Raw genomic sequence first — 23742 nt, forward strand, 5'->3', positions numbered from 1 at the left:
AAGATCAATGGCCAGGACAGAAGGCCTGTAATGGCGACCTTTGAAGGGAAAAGAGGGCATATGGAATGATTTGAAGGAGTATCTACTCTTAGCATAAGCCTGAATGTTTGGGGCAAGATTATGGAAGGCAAGAGTCTAACTGGTATTGTGAAGAAACAATGCCCCTAAGCGTAAATGTCTTTATTGTCAGAAATTTGCCCAAGGTCAGCCTTGACATAAGACACAGGCAAAGCCATCCAAAGCTGCTCTCTGGCCAGCTGTGGTGACAAAAGGCAGAATCTAGGACCAACTTTGATGATGTGGAGCCATTTGGAAGCCAGAATACTTTTAAGGTAAATGTAAAAGAAAAGATGGTGCCGGGCAGTGGTGACGCACGCCTTTAATCCCAGCACTTGGGAGGCAGAGGCAGGCAGGTTTCTGAGTTCAAGGCCAGCCTGGTCTATAGAGTGAGTTCCAGGACAGCCAGGACTACACAGAGAAACCCTGTCTCTAAAAACCAAAAAAAAAAAAAAAAAAAAGATGGTTTATTTATCAAATAAAAGACAATTGTGTCACAAGGTAAATTTCAGATATCAGCTATACAAAGAGAATGGGCGGAAACCCACAGGAACTCTCAAGGTAGAAACAAAGTTTCAGAACTATACCAATATATGCAATTTTAAATAAAGATAGAGAAATACACACAACTACATCTAAGTGTATCTATTACATCTACACATAGATGATAAATAGATTGATAGATGACAAGAAGATGAAAGATGACCAATGATATAAATAAATGACAGCTGAATGGCAGACAGATGATACAGTTACATAGGCAATTGATGGACGAATAACCAAAGATTTGTAAAAGATTTTCATTTTTGTTCTCCTAACAAAAGTTAGGAGAGTGGTTGGCATTCAATAAATACCCTTTTCTGTGGCTGCAATCCTACTATGACTCCCTCTGCCGTTTATAAGGCTGTTTTTGTACTGCACATCACTCTGCTCATAACTTCTGTATCTAAGGCTGTCTCCCACGTGACTACACGATCACAGCAGGAGGTCCTCCGGGAAGACACCTCGAGCTTTTCTTCCCCAGCTCTATCACAACCTCAGAGTCTCATGGTGGGACCAGCCTTTGGAACTAGCAGACCTTCCTGGCTAGGAAACAGAGCTGATGGGGAAGGGCAGTTTGTGGATGATGTCTTTTGATGCTGCTTACACATTGTGATGGTTAGCTTTAATTATCATTTTGATACAATATACAACCACCTTGGGTAAGAGTCTCAGTGAGGACTTATCTTCACTGGGTTGGCTTGTGGGCATGCCTGTGGGAGGTTGTCTTAATTAATTTCATTGATATGGGAAGACCCAGTTCACTGTGGGTAGCACCATTCCCTAGGCAGGGGGTCTTGAACTGAATAAAAGAGGACAAAGTTAGCTAAGTACAAGCAGGGAGGCAGTATGTATGTATGCATTTATTTCTTTTTCTACTCCCTGCTATAATATGGATAGCTGACTTAAGTTCCTGCCTTGATTTACCAGATATGAGAGACAGTAACCTGAAATTGTAAGGCAAGAGAACTTGTTTCTCCCTGAAGTTGCTTTTGGTCAGGATATGTTATCACAGCAACATAAATGAAACTGGAATGCATACACTTAATCTGAAGCACTTCTCCTTTACTTCAGGCTCTGGGGCTCATGTGCCTATCGTACACTCCTTACTGCTGCAGCTTGTCCTGTCTTCTACCCTGAGGTAAAGTCCCCACAGCCAGAAGTACAAGGCAACACCATGCATGATGGTTCCCAGGGAAACACACTTCTTCCCAGGAATGGCAGGTGATTCTGTGAGGCTCAAGTAACCTGTTATTGGTAGCAGCCAGTGTGGGCCTAACTCCTTCTCTCTTCTACTCCTCCTGTTCTCTGATCCAGTTTCCTGGTACTAACCATCCCAGAAAGTCCTCACACATAAGCCCCTTCCTTACCTTGAGATCTGCCACCTGGGGGACATGAAAGTGGTCTCCTTGATACCTAAGTATGTCGTTAGCCTTATTACTCCCACCCTGAACCCACAGGTACATTATGAGACACTTTGGTTCCTAGTTCAATATCAAGATCTCCTGATGTCACAGTCTCCAGAAAAGAATAAAAGCAATGTCACAAAATTCAGCCCAGACTCACAGAGGGAATCGTGTTGGATAGCAGTCACAGGGACTGTGCCCCAGACTGCCTACCATGTCAGCCAAGCTGACATCACAGCCTTAGATATACGATGGGAGGAGGGGACCCTCTCAGCATCTCCCTCAGCCCCGTCTCCTATCATAGTGGATCTGACCAGGCCATACACCTCAACTGCAGACAAGCTGCATTCCAGCCTGCTGCTCATTCCCGACTCTACCACTGTGATGGCTGTCCTACTGTGCTTTACAGCTACAAAGTAGCTACAAACTCTATTGTTAATACAGAAAATATCATAATTAAAATTTAAGTATCATCACTGAACTCTAAAAATTAAAAGAACTCAAGTTGCTTGTAAGAGACCCAAATCTCTACTGGAGGAGGTTTTTGTTTTTGTTTTTCCTAAAGGATTATAGGATTAATAGTGAGAAAAATTAATTCATGGTGTAATATATATATATTTCTGATAAATGGTTTTATTATAATTAAGTTTACTGTAGCTGGCAATGGAACATGTATATCACAGGTTGATCTATGCCTTCCAGAAAGGATCTGTTGGAGCCTGAAGCCTTAAGCTATTAGTCCACAGCCTTATTTGGAGTTGGGTCTTCATAGAAGTCATCAAGTTAAACGAAGTTACCAGGGTTAGCCTGAATGGAGTAGGACCAGTGTTCTTATAAATGCAGGAGTGAACATAGAGTCACACAGAGAGGGGGAGAATATGTGACATTCACAGGAAAGCATCTGGACCCTTCCTTCCCTCAGTCCCCAGCAGCCCCCTTGCCACTGCCTTGATTCCAGACTCCAGCTGCAGAACAGAGACAAGCCTGTCTGTGGGTGAGACAGATTCTGACAGAGCAATAGCACCTCACTCACCAGGATGAGTTGATTTTTAAAGAGAAGTACACACAGGCCCACCCTTAGACACTCTCTATGCACATTTCTTTGGTACAGTGGACCTGCAAGGAGGCTGGCAGAAATGGCCTCAGGGTATGGTCACACAGGTAGACAGAGCCAAACTTCCCTCTAACACTGGGCTGGCCCAGGTCACACTGGCCCGGGAAGGACAAAATTAGGGGCCCTACCTTCTGGTATTCCTCCTTGGATCTCAGGGCTGCTTCCATCTGTGTGGCAGAGGTAGGATAGACTGCTGACCGGTACTGTGTGCCATAGTCGTTGCCTTGGCGCATGCCTGAGGGTGAGAACGGAGTGGATCAGGGGGATCCTGGGACAATCATGCTGGTACCAGTGGACGTGGTTGTTGTGACCAGTTTTGCCAAGTGCTTATTTTAATTTTATCTGGACATCAGTTTCTTGAAATAAGGATGAAATATATGTTTTAATTATAATGAAGAAGCCTAGGGAGGAGACTCTGGTTAAGTGAGTGTCTTGATTTTAAGGGGACCTGAACTCAGTTTCCATCACCCCTGAAGGGTGGCCCACAACCTGTAACTTCAGCCCCAGGGGCTCCTATGTCCTCAACCTGCATTCCGCATGCAAACGCTATTTTCCCACATGCATGTAATTAAAATATAAATCATTAATTATAACAAATATCTCTAAGCTTGGGCAAACTTACCACAATCCCAGATTATACTAGGTACTCCATAAAAAATAGTTTTATATGAAAGCACTTAGCAAATGGTTTACTTATTTATCACTATGACGTATACTGTGTTGGGTGGAGCACTCTAGAGAAAGAGGTTTGTCTCCCGGATTCAGAGTTTTCAGTCCATGGCTGCTGAGTGTCAGGGCCCAGAGTGAGCCAGCACAGCACCAGGTGCACATGGTGGAGGGACATGCTCACCTCACAAACAAGAGGAAGAAGAGGGGCTGAGGTCCCAATATTCTCTTAAGAGTATGCTCCCCAATGATCTAACTTCCACAAGGCCTCACCTCCGGAAAGTCCCACCACTTCTCAAAAGCACCATGAATGGGGGAGTGTGTCTACATACTGACATCTGAGGGACATTTATGCAAACAGTAGAGAAGGGCCCAGCCAGCCCCTCCAATGCTTTCTTTTGGATAAGCAGGAGTCTTTGCATAAGTAGTAGTAGTTTAGTGTATGTTTCATAATCAGTACAGTTAAGACTAAGGGCACAGTGGCTGGGCAGTGGTGGCGCACGCCTTTAATCCCAGCACTTGGGAGGCAGAGGCAGGCGGATTTCTGAGTTCGAGGCCAGTCTGGTCTACAGAGTGGGTTCCAGGACAGCCAGCGCTACACAGAGAAACCCTGTCTCGAAAAACCAAAAAAGAAAAAAAAGACTAAGGGCTCAGGGTTACAGGTAAACTGAAGATTATTCATTTATATATCTGGCAGGCAAGAGAGACGTTTATAATACATTGCTTTGGTTTCCTCTGTCCCTCACTAAGACATTCTGTTAAAATTGGACTCTGAGGTTGGGGACATGGCTCAGTGGGTAAGAATGCTTGTCATCCAAGTGTGATGACCTGAGCCAAAATTCCCAGAACACACACACACACACACATATACACACACATATGCACACACACAGAGATACACATACACAGCCATGTGTAGCTGTGTGTGGTCAGAGGTGGGAAGACAAGACAATAACTGGGTTGTGCTGGCTACCAGCCTACCTCTAGGTTTAGTGAGAGGCTTTGTCTCAAGATAGAGAGTGACATAGCAGGACACCTGATGTCCTTTGACCTCCACACACATGGGCACAAATGTGCATTCAGAAGTACACACTAGCACACATATGTACACAGATCCCACACACATGTGCCATACTCACATGCTCACATACACATCTGCGGTGACACTTAGTTTTAATTGCTAACTTGACACCATCTAGGGTTACCTGGAAAAGGAGTCTCAATGAGGAGCTGTCTAGATTGACTGGCCTGTGTCATGAGTGTGAGGAATGTGCTCAATTGGGTTAATTGATGTGGGGAGACCTCCCCTGAATGTGGATGGCATCATTTCATGGGCTGCCCCCTCCCCAGACTGAATGAGAAGGAGAAGAGCCAGCTAAGCTGGCAGGCAGGCAGGCAGGCAGGCAGGTTGGTTTTAGCCATTTGTCCTTGTTCTTCTACATTTCTCTGCCTCTTCCTTAACTATCTCTACAACAGCAGTGCTCTGATGGAAGTCCTTCACTACATCCTAACCACCCTGCCACCGTTTGCTTTCCCCTCGTCCTACTTACTGCTGAAGTCAACTGTCCCTTTCCTGCCCTGAACCCTCCAAAACGACAGCTCCTTCATTACCATTGACAGTCTGCACAGTTGAATCTTTGGTCCTCACTCCTTCCAGGCTTCAGTCCTATGGTGCCACATTCCCACCAGCATTCATGTGACTAGACCCCTGGATGTTCTCAACCCCATAACTTCTCTCTCTATGGCCTTTTTTCCTTCATCTCTGGCATGAGCCTCCCTCCTTCCGACCCGGGAGTAATCCCAGCTTTACAGGCTCCTCCCAGCCTTCTTTTTGTTTCCTGCAGCCCTTCACCAGTGCCTTCCACCCTAGGGAGATGAATGCATAAGGGGGTGTGGTGATAAAACCCAAGTAAATGGATCTGCTGCAGGGCACGGTCCAGAGCTGGATCAAAAAATTCTTCTGATTGGGGACTTGCTGTGGCATGAACATGAACACCCTCACAGACTCACGTGTTGAACACTTAGTTCCCAGCTGGTGACACTGTTGTGGAAGGTTCTGGGCATTGTAGAAGGGAGGCCTAGCTGGAGGAAGTAGGTAACTGGGGGCTGGTTATTCCTGAGCTTTTTGTGCCTTGTTTGTTGTTACGGGGTGAGCATGCTCTGTCTTATGCTCTGTCTGCACTGTAGGGTTCAGAGTCAACACAGCCAAACAACTATGGACTGAACCGTCTGTAACCCCAAGGGAAAAATAAGCCTCTCTTCTTTAACACCAGTCAAATCTGTGGTCATAGCAATGAGAAAGTAAGTAACAGTGTGCAGACTGAGTGAGTGAGGTTATCTCATGGAGTGTCCCACCATGTGACCCCATCTCTGCCTCCGAGCTCCTCCACACGCCACTCCTTCTGTCCCCAAGGTCATCACTTTAATATTCCTCATTATTAGAGCAAAACAGGATGAGGACAATGGGCATGCTCTGTAACTCGCTCCTGTAAAACATCCTCATGTTAATAACTTTTTATTCTAGACTTAAGGTTTCAACTTGTTGAGTCTATCTTTTAAGTTTTACAAGGGTCGACACATTGACCAGCCCCTCTCTATGTGTGATTCCTTTAAAAAGGCTTCCAAAATAGAAATCAAAGCCTCCAAACAATTGGTTGGGTTTAGATTGTAGTACACACGTTCAACTCCTGAGCATTAAGTCTCAGCACTCCAGGAGATAACATCAAAATGCACATCGTGGTCAAGTATGAGCCTTCTGTTAGCTCTTGTCCACCAGGAACTAATAAGCTGTCAGGTTAGGGTAGTGTTAACTAGGCCACTGGGTAAAGCTCCCTTGGGCTATTTTCAAGATGGAGGGAAAGTGAAGAAATCAATAAGTATCCTTAAAGTAAACCCTAGGTGTTTTTTAATGACAGTGTCAGACAACTGAAGGACTAATGCACAAGGGGTGCTCTCTATACACAGCTACTTCGGCCTCTGCACTGTTCACATCCTGAACTAGATGACTCTCAGTCCTTGGGCTGCCCTGTGCATTCTTGGACACATAGTAGCATCCTCAGGCCCTATCCAAATGCCCACCCAGTCATAACACACAAACACATCTCTATGTGCTAAACTGCCTCTGGTTGAGATGTATTCCTTTATTCTAGTGGAGCATGACTTCTAACATCTTTACATACAGCTTTCATGGTCCAGGCAGCTGAGTGGATGAGTGGGAAGATGTAGGAGCCGTAGGATAGAGCAGAGGAAGCATGGAAGTCCTCCATGCTCATATTTGGGTTTGTAGTCACTAAGTTCCACGATGGTCACTAGTGTGGTTTTGTCTTAATTTATACTTTTAATTTTTATTATTATTTTAAAATCTCACATACGTACACTTTGCATGCTGTCTCTGAATTCAAGAGAATACAAGGCTTTTCTTTAAATTTGTTTTTGTCAAACAGCATTTTTAATTGAAAATATTTTTTCAGATGATATAGTCTGATGTTGTTTTCCCCCTCCCTCATTTCCTTGCAGATCATCCTACCTCCCCACACATTCACCTTCATCCATTCTATCTCTAGCTTTTGAAAAATAACAGGCAAATTTTTAAAAAGAATAATAAAACAAATAAAAGACACCAGAAACACACAAATACAGACGCGCAAAATCAAGATCCATAAGAAACACACAATGGAAACCATAATATAGAAGCAGAAGTCAAGTAAGATTTTTGAAAAATGCTCAAACAAAGCAAAAGAGGACAAAACCATCTACAAAAATATCATTGAGCTCATTTTCAGTCAGCATCTACTGTGGGCATGAGGCTGCCCTTAAATGTGACTTGTCTACTGAGTGAGATTCCATTGTAGGAAAATAACGCCTCCTCTGCAAGTGGTTGTCAATTGGAGGTAATTTCCTGGTTATGAATGAAAGCGCATGTCCACTTTTCCTCTTAGCACTGGATCCCTATCTGGCTTGAACCCGTGCAGCCCTGTGCATGCTGCCACGGTCTCTGTGTATTCATAAGTGTGTCAGTCCTGTTGTGTCTGGAAAACACTGTTCCTTGACTATCATCCATCGATCTGGCCCTTACATTCCTTCTGCCTCCTTTTCCAAATAGTTCCCTGAGCCCTGAGGGGAAGGGTTGATGAAGACATCCATTTCAGACTTAATGTTCCAAGGCAGCATTTCAAGTGACATTTCAGATATAAAACAACAGACTTGTAGTAAGTAAAAATTAAAATGATTATGTATACAGTTTAGATATAAGGCCTCAACTGTATAAAGGAAATCATAAAGGGTCATTTTTTGCTTCTTATTTAAAAATCTGGGCAGGAGAAAGAAGGAGCATTGAAGCAGCACCCTATCCTTGCTGGTGACCAGAGTGGCTATCACACTGCCCAGGAGTCTCTAGAGTCTGTCCTGTCTCACGGTGCCCAGGGGAACAGCATTCATGTTACCAGGGATGAAGACAAAGATGATGGAACAAGATAGACTTGTGCTTCTTTTTTTCAGTTAAAGAAGTGAAGCTTTACTGATGCTGGGAATTGGTGGCTCCATGGTCACCAGGGACTCAAGTTTCTTTTCACACAATTATTTTAAGTGCATGGCTCCACACTCAAAAACAAACATCTTCTGTTCCTGTAACCACTATGGCCAAAGTGTAGACCAAGCTAAGGGAGGGGGAGGAAAGTGGATGGACAAGACCTCTCACTTACTACCTCTTTATTATTATTACTATTGCGTGTGTGTGTGTGTGTGTCTCTGTGTGTGTGTGTCTGTGTGTCTGTGTGTGTCTGTGTATATGTGTGTAAGTATGTAGGTAGGTGTGTGATGTGTGGGTAGGTAGGTGCATGCTATGGTGCATGTGTGAAAGTCAGAGGACAACTTTTAGGATTCAGTTCTCTCCTTCCACCTTTATGTGGGTTTCAGGGATCAAACTCAGGTCTCCAGGTTAGCATGGCAAATGCCTTCACCCACTGAGCCATGGGCATTCTCTGAGAATGACAGAATGCAAGAAGCCCATAGTCCTATATACCACCTGGTCCCACTTAGGATGGTGCATCTATGTTCTGTGGTTGACTCTTATTACATGAAGGGGCATAGAAGCTGTGGTCATTTGAATATGCTTGGTCCAGGGAGTGCCCCTATTAGTAGGTGTGGCCTTGTTGGGATAGGTGTCGCCTTGTTGGAGTAGGTGTGGCCCTGTTGGAGAAAGTGTCTCACTGTGGGGGTGGGCTTTGAGACCCTCCTCCTAGCCATGTGAGAGCCAGTTTTCTCCTAGCTGCAGTCAGATCAAGATGTAGAACTTAGCTCCTCCAGTGTCGTGCCTGCCTGGCTTCGGCCATGCTTCCTGCCTAGATGATAATGGAGCGAACCTCTGAACCTGTATGCTAGCCCCAATTAAAGCATTCAACTACTTTTCAAAGTCCAAAAATCCACATTCCTCCAAACAAAAGTATGGTCAGGCCTATCACAGCAACATTCCACTCCTGGTACCAACTTCTGCCTTAGTTAGGGTTGTCCATTACTTTGAAGACACACCATGATCAAGGCAACTTTTATAAAGGACAACATTTAATTGGGACTAGTTTCCAGGTTCAGAGGTTCAGTGGAGGAAAGCATAGCAGCATCCAGACAGGTATGACACTGGAGAAGCTGAGAGTTCTACATCTTGTTCCAAAGGCAAACAGGAGAAGCTTGACATCCAACCAACTAGGAGGAAGGTCCCAAAGCCCATTCTCACAGTGATACATCTACTCTGTCAAGGCCACACCTCCTAATAGTGCTACTCCCTGGGCCAAGCATATTCTAATCACTACAGAAACTATGGCTCTATCTACAAAATTCTGAACACCTCCCATTACTTACCCCAAAGCTATCTCAATGAAAAGTAAAACTGCTGATAAATGTCTCAGAACTTCAGTCATTTCACACAAATGGGAAGGTAGTCTTCTCTTTGAACTGACCCACTTGCTTGTCTCCACAGAGACAGCACTGCAAGCCTGCACATCACAGTGGCACAGAAGACCATGGCTCACACCGCTCATTCCAGCCTTGCCTCCTTTCTGGGGATGGAAAACAGGATCTTCCCAGTGCTCCAGCCTTCTCCACCAGGTCACCAGCCTGGTGACACACAACTTCTAACTGCAATCTAAGAGCTCTTCTTGGCACACCTGGCCTTTCTCTCAGGTGTCTGAGATGAACCCCATGAATATTGAACAGTCTCACTTTACCTGACTGGAAAATTAATTTTGTCAATTTTAGCTGACAGCTCATTTTAAATTTAAAATGAGAAAATGAATGGATAGCCCTTGTTTCATCAAGAGGGAGGTAGAGAGGGCATCAAAATAGTGAACAAACCCTGGAAACATGGCTCAGCCAATAAAATGCTTGCTGTACTAGCATGAGGACCTAGGTCTCATCTCCAGGACACACCAAAAAAGCTGGGCAGAGTGGGGGACATATGTAATATAAGCATAGACCATCAGCGATCACTGCACACCAACACAGACCATCAGTGACCACTATAGACCAGCACATACCATCAGTGACCACCATAAACCAGGACAGAGCATCAGTGACCACCATAGACCAGCACAGACCATCAGTGACCACTATAGACCAGGACAAACCATCAGTGACCACCATAAACCAGGACAGAGCATCAGTGACCACAATAGGCCAGCACAGACCATCAGTGACCACTATAAACCAGCACAGACCATCAGTGAGACTTTTTTAGGATGTTTACAGAATAACCAACAAGCATAAACAGGTGGCATAAAATGGAGAAAGTGAGCTGTGCATGAGCAACCATGTATCTACCACTCTCTATTACTGGCTATAAATGGAGTCTGACAGCTACTTCAAGCTATTCCACTGCTTTGGTTTCTCTGCCATGATGGACTGCACCTTGGACTATGACAAAAATAAGCTCTTCCTCCCTTAAGTTGCTTTTGTCAGATTATTTTAACACAACAACAGAAAATGAAACTAAGACAAGATTCAATACACAAAAGTATATAACACATGTATATACATGTACCAAAACTACATAAAATATAGTACATGATTTATTCAAGTGTATTCTTTAATGTTATAATAACACAATGGTATCATTATTTATTATCAAGAAGTGGATGCTCAGATAAAGACTACCAACATAAAGAAATGGAATGCCACTGTGCCCTGTGTCTCTTCTAATGGCAATGCCTTCTAGTTTAGTTTGGTCTAGTTTGGAAATTTATGCAGAACAAAGCTATACAATGGCTTCAATCTCACATTTTCTTCATTTTCTGGCTTCAGATCATCTCTTGAATGAACACTCACCCACTATGGATGCATTCATTCTGTGATGAGCCTGTGACCACCCCAGGACTGCCAAAGACATTCTCAACATGCTCTCTGCTATGCACATACAAGATGTGCTTATGGAAGCTGTTGTCAGTGAGGTTTGCATGTCTTCAATGTAACTACATATGAGCCACTTTCTGGAGTAGTGACCCTGCTTACAAAGTCCATGTTGCTCTACCCAGAGTCCAGAAGCTCTGAGAACTTACCAGTTCACGGATGTGCTCATGTCAGATAGTCCATTTTCAGTCAGTCAGCTTGGTTCGTGATGCAATCTCACTTGATCTTAATTTGCATTTTCTTAATTGATAATGATGTTTTTAATTTTATGCTTCTCCATTATTTAAATACCTTGGCCTCATTCCTTTGCAGCAATCTGTGTTTCTTAAAAAAACCTATTTCATATATTTCAAATATTCCTGATATAAATTTGCTATCAGATATAATCTCATTACTCTTGGCATTTTCTTTAAAATAGTTTAGTTTGCTTAATTTTTATTTATATTTAATTTATGTGTAGGAGTGTTTGCCTTCATGTACACCTGGTGTCTGCATGGTGCCTTCAGCAGCCAGAAGGTGTAGATCCTCTGCAGCTAGAGTTACAGGTGGTTGTGAGCCACCATGATGTACTGGGAACTGAACCTGGGTCCTTTGTAAGAACAGCCAGTGCGCTAAACTGCTGAGTCATTGCTCCAGCACCCACAATGCTTTCTCAAAATTTTGAGATGGATGAATTTATCAAACTTATTTTGACTTTTTGGTTATTGCTTTTAGTGTCTTTTATAGGAAACACTTCCAGACTCCATATCATAATGAAGTCATTCACCCAAAGTCCTGCATGCTTTACCTTTGGCTTTTAGGTCTTACATGGTCAAAGTATTGGTTTTTGTGCATGGCATAAGGCAAATTTTACTCCCTAAGGATCTGGAAAAGCAAAACAACAAGCAAACAAACAAAAAGGAGTTTTTATTCATTAGAAAGCCCTCTCCCCAGTACTCTGAAGCGGATGGTTTGGTAGCTCTATTCTCAGGCATGTCCACTTCTCACTTTGCTCCTCTGAGCTGTCGGCTTATCATTCTCCACATCAAATGCACAGCAGCTCAAATGGTGCAGTTTTACAATGACTCAAGACTCGCAGAAGAAAACGTTTCTATGTTCTTCTTGTTACATAAGAAAACATTTGCTTTTATAAATACTGGGAATATTTTTTTAAGTCTGAAGAAGAAGGGGGTGGAGGAGGAGAGAGCAAGAATAGCAACACCGCAGCAGCAGGACTGTAGGTTTTCACTGGGGTTTATACTAAATTTACAAAATAGTCTAAGAGGAAATCTAAGAGAAGCCCGTTCGTTACTGGATCTTTCAGCTGTCCCATGGCTAAGTGAACACTATTAGAGATTTATTAATGACACTCATCCTCAAGGACCCTCTATCTGAAATTCTCATGGCTGAATCTAATAGTTTACCTTTTGCTCATGCAAAGTTCATTTAGTTAAAAGAGCTGCTAACTCCTTCTGTCTTCTGAGTGCCTAGGGGCCTAGCCTGGTGGAAGCTGATGTATCTTTGGTAGACTGCTTCCCTACCCAAGTTGCTTCCCACTTTTAGAACTCAGAGGTTAGGCAGGAGTTTGAGGAGTTAAGGCTGGAAGTAGTAGATGTCATTTTGCCATATTCCATTGGTCAGAACTCAGTCACATGACCACTAGAAGAAGAGGAAATCCCAGAGAGCTGGGGAGAAGTGAGCATTACTCAGTCATTCACTCTGCTTCTCTCCTTAACTTAGGTCTGAAGGAGGATCCCTACCTACCCCAGTACAAGGTGGATTAGAGGTTGTAACACATCGAACACATTAGAGTGCACATCTCTAATGGCAACACTTGTGAGTTTAATGCCAGCATGGGCTACATGGTGATGAATTCCAGGCTGCCCTGGGCTACAGAGTGAGTAGTAAGCAAATAAACAAGCAAAAACCATAAAAACAAACAAAACTAGAGTAGTTGCTCCAACACGCTGCAGTTTCTGAATAGCTCACTGTTAAGTGGCATGTGTGCACACAGTAGGTCTTTGTACAGACTCTTTTCCATGTTTTTCTCACTTATGAATACTAAATTGTGTTGAATACTTTGCTGCATCCACTTGGGTAGCCATGTTTTTCTTTTAATCTGTCCAGGAAATATTCTAGTTTTCTCAGTTAATGCTGAACTGTTAAACTGAGGGTTCTGGAGTCCATTTGCTCATGGTTAACACAGAACTGCTAAACCATGTGCTCTGGAATCCACTTGGTCATGGACACTGTCTCAAGGTGCTACCAATTTTAGTTTGCTAACCGTCCACTAGAGATTTCTGCATACATAATCCTAGGTAAGACTGTACTATGATTTTGCTTTCTCATGTGCTCAGATTTGGGTATCAAGATTACAGGGAGACATGGAACAGCCTTCTGTTCTCTTCATCCCTTGGAAGGCATCTCATATGACAGCAACCATTTCTCTCATAAATGTTGGTAAAACTCACTGAAGCATGTGATCTTCTCAAGTATAGATCCAGTTTCTCTAAGGATCCTCGGTTTGTTTCATTCCATTGGGCTCTATTTTTTAAAGGGGTTTACTTTCAATGTAACTTTTGTCGCAAGTTCATTGCTGCAGATGTCCTCTGAATCTGGCAATGTGTCCAGTGTTTGCAGTGAGATTCCGTTTTTTTAATTCTTCAAACTGGAAATCTCTGCCCTGTTTTATTGATTTTTGTTTGTTTGTTCTATTGTTGTTGTTGACTCACTATTCTAACAGTTTACCAGTTGAATGTACATTTGGAAAGTCTTGGCTTTCATGGTCCTCTCTGCTCTGGTTTGAACTCCACATCATTTTTTTATGTTCTTAATGATCTCTTTCCTGCTGTTTGAGATTACTTTGTAGTTGGTTTTCTTGCTTCTTGAGATGGATGCCCTTTTGTCTTCTCACAGATGGATTTATGATCTGTTTAGCCATGCCCTGTGAACTTAGATATGTAGTACCAGAATCATTGCCTAGATAAATTATTTTCTACTTTCATTCATGATTTATCCTTAATAACTAGGTTTGCTAGTAATTTTTCTTGTCAGCACAATGAGAAGCAACTTTAAAGGGATTTATTTTGGCTAATGGTTTGAGGGGACATGTTGCCTTGAAGTGGACAAAGGCATGTGGCAGAACTGTCCACTCTGCTTGCTTAGCTCACTGGAGATCAGGGAGCAGAGACAGGACAAAAAGTAGAATCACACTATAAGCCTCAAGACCTGCCCCACAGTGAGCCACTTCCTCCTGCTAGCCCTCACCTCCTAAAGGCCCCACAAACTCAAAACAGTGCCACCAGCTGGGGATCAAGTGTTCAAACATATGAGCCTGTGGGGATATTTCACATGCAAACTAAAATGCTAAGATAGTCAGAAATTAAATTTTCTTTTTAACATGGGAGGACTTTCTGGATAACTTTCGGCTACTGATTTCCAGCAGCAGTGGTAAGAGAATTCTAATCTATGTGATTTTAAACCCTTTAGCCACACTAATCTTGTTTTCTGGTTTAGTGTATGTTCTGTGCATGACTGAGAAGACAGACCATTTCTAGGTGCAATGCGGTGCTTCATATGTGTCCAATAAGTTCAGGGCTCTGGGTTGCTCACACCTTTGATGTTGTTAGTAAGGACCCCCAAACCCACATTTTATGGTGCTGGAGTATTCTCTCAGAACATGGGTGTCTCCTATTCTTATTTGCCTGTCTTGCTCCTTGCTTCCTTTCATCTTAATCTGACCGTTCCTTACAATCTGTCAGTTGTTGCTTGTGATGTTCTCAGTGCATTCTAAATGTTTAATCCAACATCTTAAGTCATTTTTAATGTGTGAGCTGAATGGAACAGCCCAGCTTGCCATTATTGGAGCCTAGGAACTCCAGTTCCCACCAAAGCTATCAGCTCTGATCTCCCTTTCCTAATTTAGGACTCTCATTTGAAGTGTAGTAGTTCTTCTGACTCCATATTTTATTGCTAGAGTGCAAAATTTTCAAATTCTAAATGATGATGTAAAATGTGTGTGATTCCTCTGAATGTTTCCAAAAGCCCAATTATCTTCCTCTCGCTAATCCTTAACAGCGGGTATGAAATTGTAATGGACACCACAGGAGTTCACAGACACTGGCAAGTGTGCAGCTGTTTCCAGTCACCATAGGTCATGCTTCCTGCTCTCTGAAATCATCACTTAACAATGTAGAGTCACGTGTCTTACCAGATGAAGAACACAAGGCTTGGAACTAAGCCCCGGGGAACAAATTCCATCTTTGTCACATATTGGTAAGATACTTGTGGGCTCCAGGCAAATCCTCTTGCCTCGCTGGGGCAGTCTGTCCATCTGCAGAATGGGTCTAACTTTCACAGGTACATTTAAGAATCTCATGGAGTTTTACATACATAAGCTCCCAAGCACTGTGGCCAGGATGGAAATGCTACCCACTAAGAGTCCTTCAATCAGTTTGGAGGAAAGGCTGAGCAAACCTGTTCCATATGAGCATTCTGTGAAAGAAACAGCAGGGATGCTGTGCACATGTATGACGCTGCTATGCAGGGGAAGCACACTTGAGAGGAGAATTAATAAAGAAAAAAAATACTGGGTTCTTTGTTCTGTTTTTCTCTGTTCCCTGAAATTCTTAAAAGAATGAAGCCCCTTGCAGAATTCATAATGCTAGGTTTGAGCCACTTTTACATTTTGTGTGTGTGCAGCTGTTCCCTCACTGCAAGCTTGCACATCTGCTCATTAGCAATACAATATAATTCCCACTGTCTAATTATTTGCAGATGATAGATTTCTTATACATGATCTAAAAAAAGGATAGTCCTTCAAAACTGGTGACTTATTAGAAAAAACAAACTAACTTAAAAGGGTCAGCACAATAAAGTTCAGATATTAATTTGGCAAGTTCAAATATACACACACCAGCACTTAATTACCCACTTGAAGGGAAACAGGAGGAAAATGGGATTTTTTTCCTCCCTGCAATTAATGTTTCCCAGTAGACAGCGTGGGGGTGTGCATGGGGGAGACACTGGCTGCTCTTCCATGCACCTGGAAAGAGGCTATGGGGCAACCACACTGAAATGACTTGAGAGATGTTCATGGCGAGTGTGTGTGAGGGGAAAACACAGGCCAGAAGGAACTGGCTAGAGAGGTAGTGTCCTTGGAGGTCTGGAGAGATGACGTGGCGGTTCATGTCTGTAAGCCTCCTGCTGGAGGCTGAGGCTGAAATGGGTAGATGTGCAGAGCTCTGCGGCCAGCCAGTCTAGCCAATCAGGGAGGAATAGGTTTAGTGAGAAACACCACCTCACAAAGCAAAGTAGGAAGCCATGGGCAGGACACCTGTTATAAACTTCTGGCCTCTGTAAGTTTACCTGCATACACATACACACACACACACACACACACACACACACACACACACACATTCAAATGCACCCTCCTACACACACACACACATACACACACAAGAACAAGCGCATGTACACAGACACACACATATATACACAAAAAGTCCTTGGGGCTTTCCAGCCTTAAGTGTAAGCTGAGAAACCCTGCATGGATTTGCATTTTCGTTGCTTCCCTCACTCTCACTGGCAAGTTCATCTACCCTGTTGCTATTGCTGAGGCATCCCTTCACTAGAATCCACTTCTTCAGGGTTTCGGTGTAGACTGAAGGCCAACAACACTCCAGGAATTCTCTAGACCTCCAGTGCCAGATTGGGACTACAGTGACAGCCAGCTGCATGAACTTAACACTGACAATTGTTGGCCTCTCCAGGTGAGACAGTCATTATTGGACTACCTGGACCACATCCTATAAGCCAGTCAAATAAGACACACAGACAGACAGACAGACAGACAGACAGACACACACACACACACACACACACACACACAAGTACACACTCACACACGCAGACTCACTCATTCTATTAAGTTAGAAAACCCTGATAGATACACAGACCAATCATTGAATTTGGTATAAATGCTGAGAAAGTCAGAAGGTTTGTTGGTGGAGGGCTACACAGGTGATGAGGGCAGGGAGCTCTACTTTAGCTTGGGAAGGTCAAGAAAGACCTCTTTGAAGACAGCAGAAATCAAGAGGACAAGAGGGAGCCATGATTGTCAGGGGCTGGGGGCAGACTTAGCAGTAGTGCCAGACTCTAGAGCAAAAAAAAAATGTTTGTCGTCAAGAAGCAGAATAAAGAAATGAAGGTCACTGTATTTGAGATTTCCTAAGCAGAGAGGTCATGGGTTAATCTAAGGTCACACCAACCGCTATAGAGTTTATAAATGACCCCCAAGAATGGACAATCAGAGAATGGATTGAAGCATGAGAGGGGCTTGTTTTGTGACAATAGATCAGAAAAGGGTAGTGGTACAGGAATTAGCAGACTTGGAGGCCATTGAGAATGGAGCTCTCTCTTACAATCCACATAGACTCCACCTCTTATTCCCCTGGTTACACTATAAGGACACGCTTTACTAGGAATGGAATGGAAACTGTGAAAACATGGAGGTTCTGGGCTTTGTTGGGCCATTAAGTAACAGTTAATTCCTGCAAGTCAAAAGAATGGACTCTAAGTTCTACCTCTGACCCTGCTTGGAGACATGACATTCTGACCTACTCCACAGTTAGAATGCCACATGCTATTGTCTCCTTCTTAAGAGTCAATCCAGCTGGGCCTGTCAATCACCTGGTCCAGCGAACACCCCTCAGGAAGGCTGATTCATCATGAAGACATACTAAGGAGATTGGGAGGAATAATTATGCCCTTAATGAGATAATGTGAAGCATTTCCCAGAAGCCCCTCCTTTTATGCAGCAACCTGCAGAGCATCATCCATGCAGCACTGCTGAGCTTGCCTTCTTTTCTGATCTCTAACTCATAAGTTCTAACTTGGACACTGGCCAAAGGTGTAAGTATGTGTTTTGTGACTGTCTGGGTTTTTACACTCATTCTCTGAAGACCCCACAGCCACCATGCATACATCTGCTTACTGGCATCCACTGCTGAACACACTGGCTTCCTTGGACCCTATCTCCAAGAGGCATGATCTTCTCTCTTCTTCTTCTCTACCTCTACCTGGTGGCTACTGAGACTTACAGTCTGCTTGTCCTGGAGCTTTTCTTTCACACACTAATAAGACAGTCTTCAAACTTTCTCCTGAAATTTACCAGCCTGAGTAGTCATAGGCCTTGTAAATAGGTAGCCTTGGCAGATAATACTAACTTAGATAAGGACAAGTGAATCATAGGCGGAGTCACAGTGACCTATCCCCTGAGCCTTCACCCAGCCGATACCCTGTTCTGAAAGATATCTGTACTCCCCCTGAACACTCATGCTCTGGTGTCATTCCCTTCCCCACGTCCTGCCTTTTTGTGTTTATAACCCCTGTCTGAATAAGTAAAAATTATGATTTGATTTAAAAAAAAAACAAAGAATATTCAAGACTCAATACTAAATAAATAATACAAATAGGAAAAAAAACCTTTCTCCTGAGTTGGTTTTTAGATTCTTCTATTAACAAGACTAAGAACCAATAAAAGGGAACTTTGATATCCCTGGTAACAGCAGGATGAGCCAAGAAGGAGCCCTGAGTATGGCCAAGGAAGACGAGACCAATAATACATGTCCACGTGGATGTTGTGAGGCTGGGCCAAGCTCAAAGATGGCATCACCATCCTGAATCCTCACTCACAGATGTCTTGATCATGGAATGTTTTAATTAAAGTTTTGGAGGGTGACAGCAGCTCATTGTCAGGTTATTATTGTGGATGTGCTAGTGAGAATACAGGACAGGCTATTGGAAAAAAGAAGGGAATGAGTCCCAAAAAGTGAACAAAGGTAACAGTAGGTTAGGCAAGGTGGTTCTTTCGTTTAGAGATCAGACTGGCATGATGACTTGAAACTTCTGTGCTGCAGGTTTGTCACCCCTGAGGCCCACAGTGGCTTCCCTCTGTATGCATGTTTAAGATAGGAGGAAGAAGAAGAAGGAAGGGGGCATCCTGCCCCTAAGTATAAAGAAACAACACATGATCCATTACATTCACACACTGAGAAGGATGAGGATGAAGAGGGAGAGGAAGAGGAGGAAGAGGAAAAGTAAGAAGAGAAGGAGGAGAAGGAGGAGGAGGAGGAGGAGGAAGAAAAGGAGGAGGAAGAGAAGGAGGAGGAGGAAGAGGAGAAGAAGAAGGAGGAAGAAGAGAAGGAAGAGGAAGAAGAAGATGAAGAGGAGGAAGAGGAGATGATGTTGAGCTGGTAAACATCCTTCCTAGAAGTATATAGAGCCTGAAACTTGACCCATTACACTCACTAATGCCTGAATAGTCAAACTTCCAACAAATACCATGCTCCACTCTAAGGCATATGAAAGTATGAGTCTCTTTTTTTAAAAATATTTACTTAATTTTTATGTGTGAATGTTTGTTTGTGTACCATGTGCATGCCTGGTGCCTGCTTAGGTCACAAGAGGGCACTGGATCCCCTGGAGCTGGAGTTATGGAGTTACAGGCTACCATGTGGGTTCTGAGAATTGGACTTGGATCTTCTGCAAGAACACAGGTGGTCTTCATTGCTAAGCCATCTCTCCAGCCCCAAAGTTTGAGCCTTTATTAGTAAGTGCATATCTAGCTAAAAGTATAAGCTGTCCAAGTGGAGAAATAGATACTGGGTCAGTAGCCACCGTGAACAGTCCACAACTACCAAAGGACTATCTAGAAATTGTTCTTAGTTTAGAGCTACCAGGAAAGACCTATAAATCCCGCAGTGGGCTGGCATGGCCTGGTGCCATGGGATGCATACTATGGGTAGCTATTCCCATTTCCCAGAGGCAAGTGAGGCTGCTATGGTTAACAAAACATGGCTTTCACTTTAGAGTAGAATTCAATCCGTAGAACTAGTATTTACTGTTCTCACTTTAAAAAGGACACTGAAGCCATAACTGCTATCACAAAGGACCAGCATGCTTAACATAGGAGGAGGTACACTTGCCCAGGAGTTTGGTGTCTTCTAGAGCTAAGGAAAGAAGCTAGACTAAGCCTTCAGCAAATATGGGGCTCACCAGCACTGGGCAAAGCTCTGAGGCCTTAGGAACCTTGCTCCTTCTTTCCCATTAAATGAGGATTACAGACAAGATGAAGAGAAGTCAAAAAATCTAAAACACTCATCACTTAGGCTAGCCCCTAAAAGGTCCTTAATAACTGTAGGGGTCGGTCCCTTACCCCAGATAGACAAGATGAAATAGCTTATAGTTGAGAAGTCAGACATTGTGTATTGTGACTTGGCCCAGAGTCTATAGACTTAACTCTGTGTCCTAGGCAGGAATACAAACATTGAACCGTTTGTGTGCCAGTGTGCACATATACTGGCACTAGAGGTTGGAACTACATCTCATTCCTATTTCAGAAACAAAATTCAGAAGCCTGTGAGGGAGTCTCACTGTCTGCATCAAGCATCATAGAATCAAAACACAAGCCATGCTGAACTCTTCCTAATCACACGAGGGACAAGAGAATCTCTGAGAATATATAATCCAACCTCTACCAGACAGAGGGCAATGGGGCTATAAACACAAACTTTAAAATCTGGTGAAATGCTGGTGTGTTGAGAAAGTTCTAACTCCTCCTGGCACTCTCTTGGTACCTTGAGGTTTTCAGGCCAGTCTAGTTAGTTCTTATGCCAGATACACCATGAAGCTAGGATGTATGTTTAGTAGATCTGATGGCTATTCTTGGTTGTCAACTTGACTATATATGGAATGAACTATAATCCAGAAATGGAGGACACACCTGTGATCCAAATCTTTGAGGCAGAAGACATACCTTTAATCTGGGTCACACCTTCTCTGGCAGCCTTCATAAGGACAGTGGAAGAAGGAAGCTTTTGCTCTTTGCCTGCTTGCCTTCACCTTGCTAGCACAGCATACCTTCCCTGTCATTGGAGCCTACTTCTCCAGGATCCTAGCACATACAGAAGACCAGCTGAAACCCAAGCCTCATGGAACTAAGCAACTACTAGATTCTTGGACTTTCCCACTCATAGCCAGCCATTGTTTAGATTAGTTGGACTGCAGACTATAAGGCATTCCAATAAATTCTACACACACACACACATCCTTGACTAATAAAGCAGATTAAAGAAAACAGAAAAGTTCAGAATTGAGCGTCTTGGCCCAACATCTCAAAGCTGGAGAGGTCTAAATTGGGGCCATAACCCAAATCTCTTCAATCTCACTCTCTTCCATGTTCCCTGGAGAATTTCAGCATTTAGGGGACCAAATGGTTACATCTATAGTTATACCAGCCCCATGGGTAAAGACAGAAAGGAAACACAGGATGCATTGGCCTAAACTTGAGGATTTTGGTCAAAGTATAGGTTTTGTGGTAACTTGTAGATGAGGTGAAAGAGCCTCCTTTTCTCTAGTCAAATGTAAACTGAGGGTTTTGGTCAGTTACTCCACTTGAAGCACTGAAAGACAATCTCTTGGGGATGGCTCACAGTGACTGAGGAAGGACAGATCCCTGGACCTATCTATAATTCTGTGTGTCTATGTGTGAGTGCGCATGCATATGTGCTGTGTGCATGTGTATGTGCTCATTTGTGCTACTCTCCCAACTCCGGAATTCAGGCAGATGACATCTTGATAGGCTTCTGACATGAGCACTGGCCTCTCCTAACTGTCCTCATGCATGTATAGCAAACACATCACTGATGAAGCTGTCTCCTCAGCCTCCATACATTATCTTACAGCACCAGAATCTTCCATTTCTTGCCAGTTTTGTCCCCTTCTACATAGTAACCATGTCTGTGACTCTGTTCTACCTATGAGTATTGCTTCAGTCCCTTGAAACACAGACACATAGGATTTCCTCTTTTGGAAGATCTGACTTCTTTGAATAGAGATTTTAAGCTTAAATTCCTTCTGCTTCTTCTATGACAGGACCCTTAGCATTAGCAAAAATCCCTATAGTTGCAAATATCATCCAAGGCTTCTACTTTCCCTCCAAATACTTTAAACTCCAATCCAAAACTGAGTGGCCCATTCAGACCTTTAACAACTTTATCAAGAAGGTTCTACAATCTTCCAACATGCTATTTATAGTCTGTGTCTCTGGAGTCATGTTTTTAGGGAAGATGTGCATGTTTTCTGGGAGTATCCTAGCATCAAATGCCAGGCGGCCCTTCTCAACTTCTTCAACACTATCGGTCTTTTTGCGGACAAGCAGTTCTCATGCAGGTGGGAGCATTCCCTGGGTGGCTTTAGGAATTGCCCAGTCTTGCTTCTGGAGAAGAAATTTGAGGGGCTGTTGCTTCACAGTTCAGAGTTGCCCACACCCACCATGCTGCCCTCTCCTGAAACTTTGCTCTCTGCCTGAGGTAGCCACCTTGCATGAACTCCCTCTGCTCACCCATGGCATTGGGGCTCTCTTTGCACAGCCATTTCCCTGAGAAACTGAGGAGGAGGAGAACCTAAGCTCATTCACAGGCTAACTCTCTCCCGACCACTGCCTATCGTTCACACAATGGTCTGCAGTCTGACCTTGGAAAAGTTACACATGATGGGAAGTTTTGAAGCTTCAATGGTTACTGGAATATGATTCAGGGTTCTTCTGAATTTCTGTTTTGGCTTCAGTTTTCCCAGTGTTCATTCATACTTGGTCTGATTCATACTTGGTTCTGTGCAGTCTCATAACCTCTTCTCTAAGTGCTCAGTTGATCTTGGTCCACTGAGTTCTGACTACTTTCTTACGAGAACACATTTGCCTCTGTTTCAGGGGCTGAATCTTCCTACCTATCTGGACCATTCAGTGATTAGCATCACCAAATGGTATGCCTGACAAACAGAGGATGTACAAGGTCCTGGACAGGCACTGCTTCCACAACAGTTCAGAGATGGTGACAGGAGAGTCTCACACATTTTCTGGCCACATCTCTCAAACCCAAAGACTTTTTCTGAATTACTAAGGAAACCCCTAATCAGGCCACAAAGTCTTGAAGAAGCACTATTTAGTGACCTCCCTTCATCTTAGTCAATGGTGAGACTATTAACCAAATGACTTAGACCTCTGATTTATAAATGAGCATAGTCAACAGTTCCTAATATGGTAATGAAATTAGACGAATGGATGAGTTAGAATTTCCATGACTGAAGGCTAGAAATTTGAGTCTAGCTAAAGATCAGGAAGCGCACATGCTTTGGGGGCTTAGGAAGCTATGTGACAGCTAGCAGAGTAGGGGCCTAGCTTCAGGAAGAACAGGTCTCAGGTCCCTAGAGTATCCTGGTGCATTTTACATGTCTCTGGCCCTGTTTATCTTCCTTCCCTCTTTTTTTTTAATGTAACAACCCTAGGGGATGACTCTAACTAATGTCTCTGCTAAGTCATCTACCCATCCCCTAAGCAATAGGACAAAAAGCCTGGCCAAGATGAAGTCATCCCTTAGGCCAGTGAATCTAACCTCATATCTAGAAGGTTCCTGGGGAACCTGGTAAGGAAGATGGAGAAAAAGAGAAAGATGGAGAGGGAGAGAGAGAAGGTGAGAGAGAGAGAGAGAGAGAGAGAGGGAGAGGGAGAGGGAGAGGGAGAAG

The 23742-nt window shown here is 43.4% G+C and overlaps 1 protein-coding gene across 1 annotated transcript in view; it reads right to left on the reverse strand.

The window, feature by feature from the left end:
* Positions 1 to 23742, reverse strand: part of Msra (methionine sulfoxide reductase A) — a 316146-nt gene that overhangs the window by 83567 nt on the left and 208837 nt on the right. Inside the window, exon 5 of the mRNA XM_028758755.1 lies at positions 3246 to 3352. Within this exon, the coding sequence (XP_028614588.1) occupies positions 3246 to 3352 (107 nt within the window). The remainder of the gene's footprint in view (positions 1 to 3245; positions 3353 to 23742) is intronic.

Source organism: Grammomys surdaster, unplaced genomic scaffold (genome assembly GCF_004785775.1).
Source record: "Grammomys surdaster isolate TR1022 unplaced genomic scaffold, NIH_TR_1.0 126219, whole genome shotgun sequence".
NCBI classification, from domain to species: Eukaryota; Metazoa; Chordata; class Mammalia; order Rodentia; family Muridae; genus Grammomys; species Grammomys surdaster.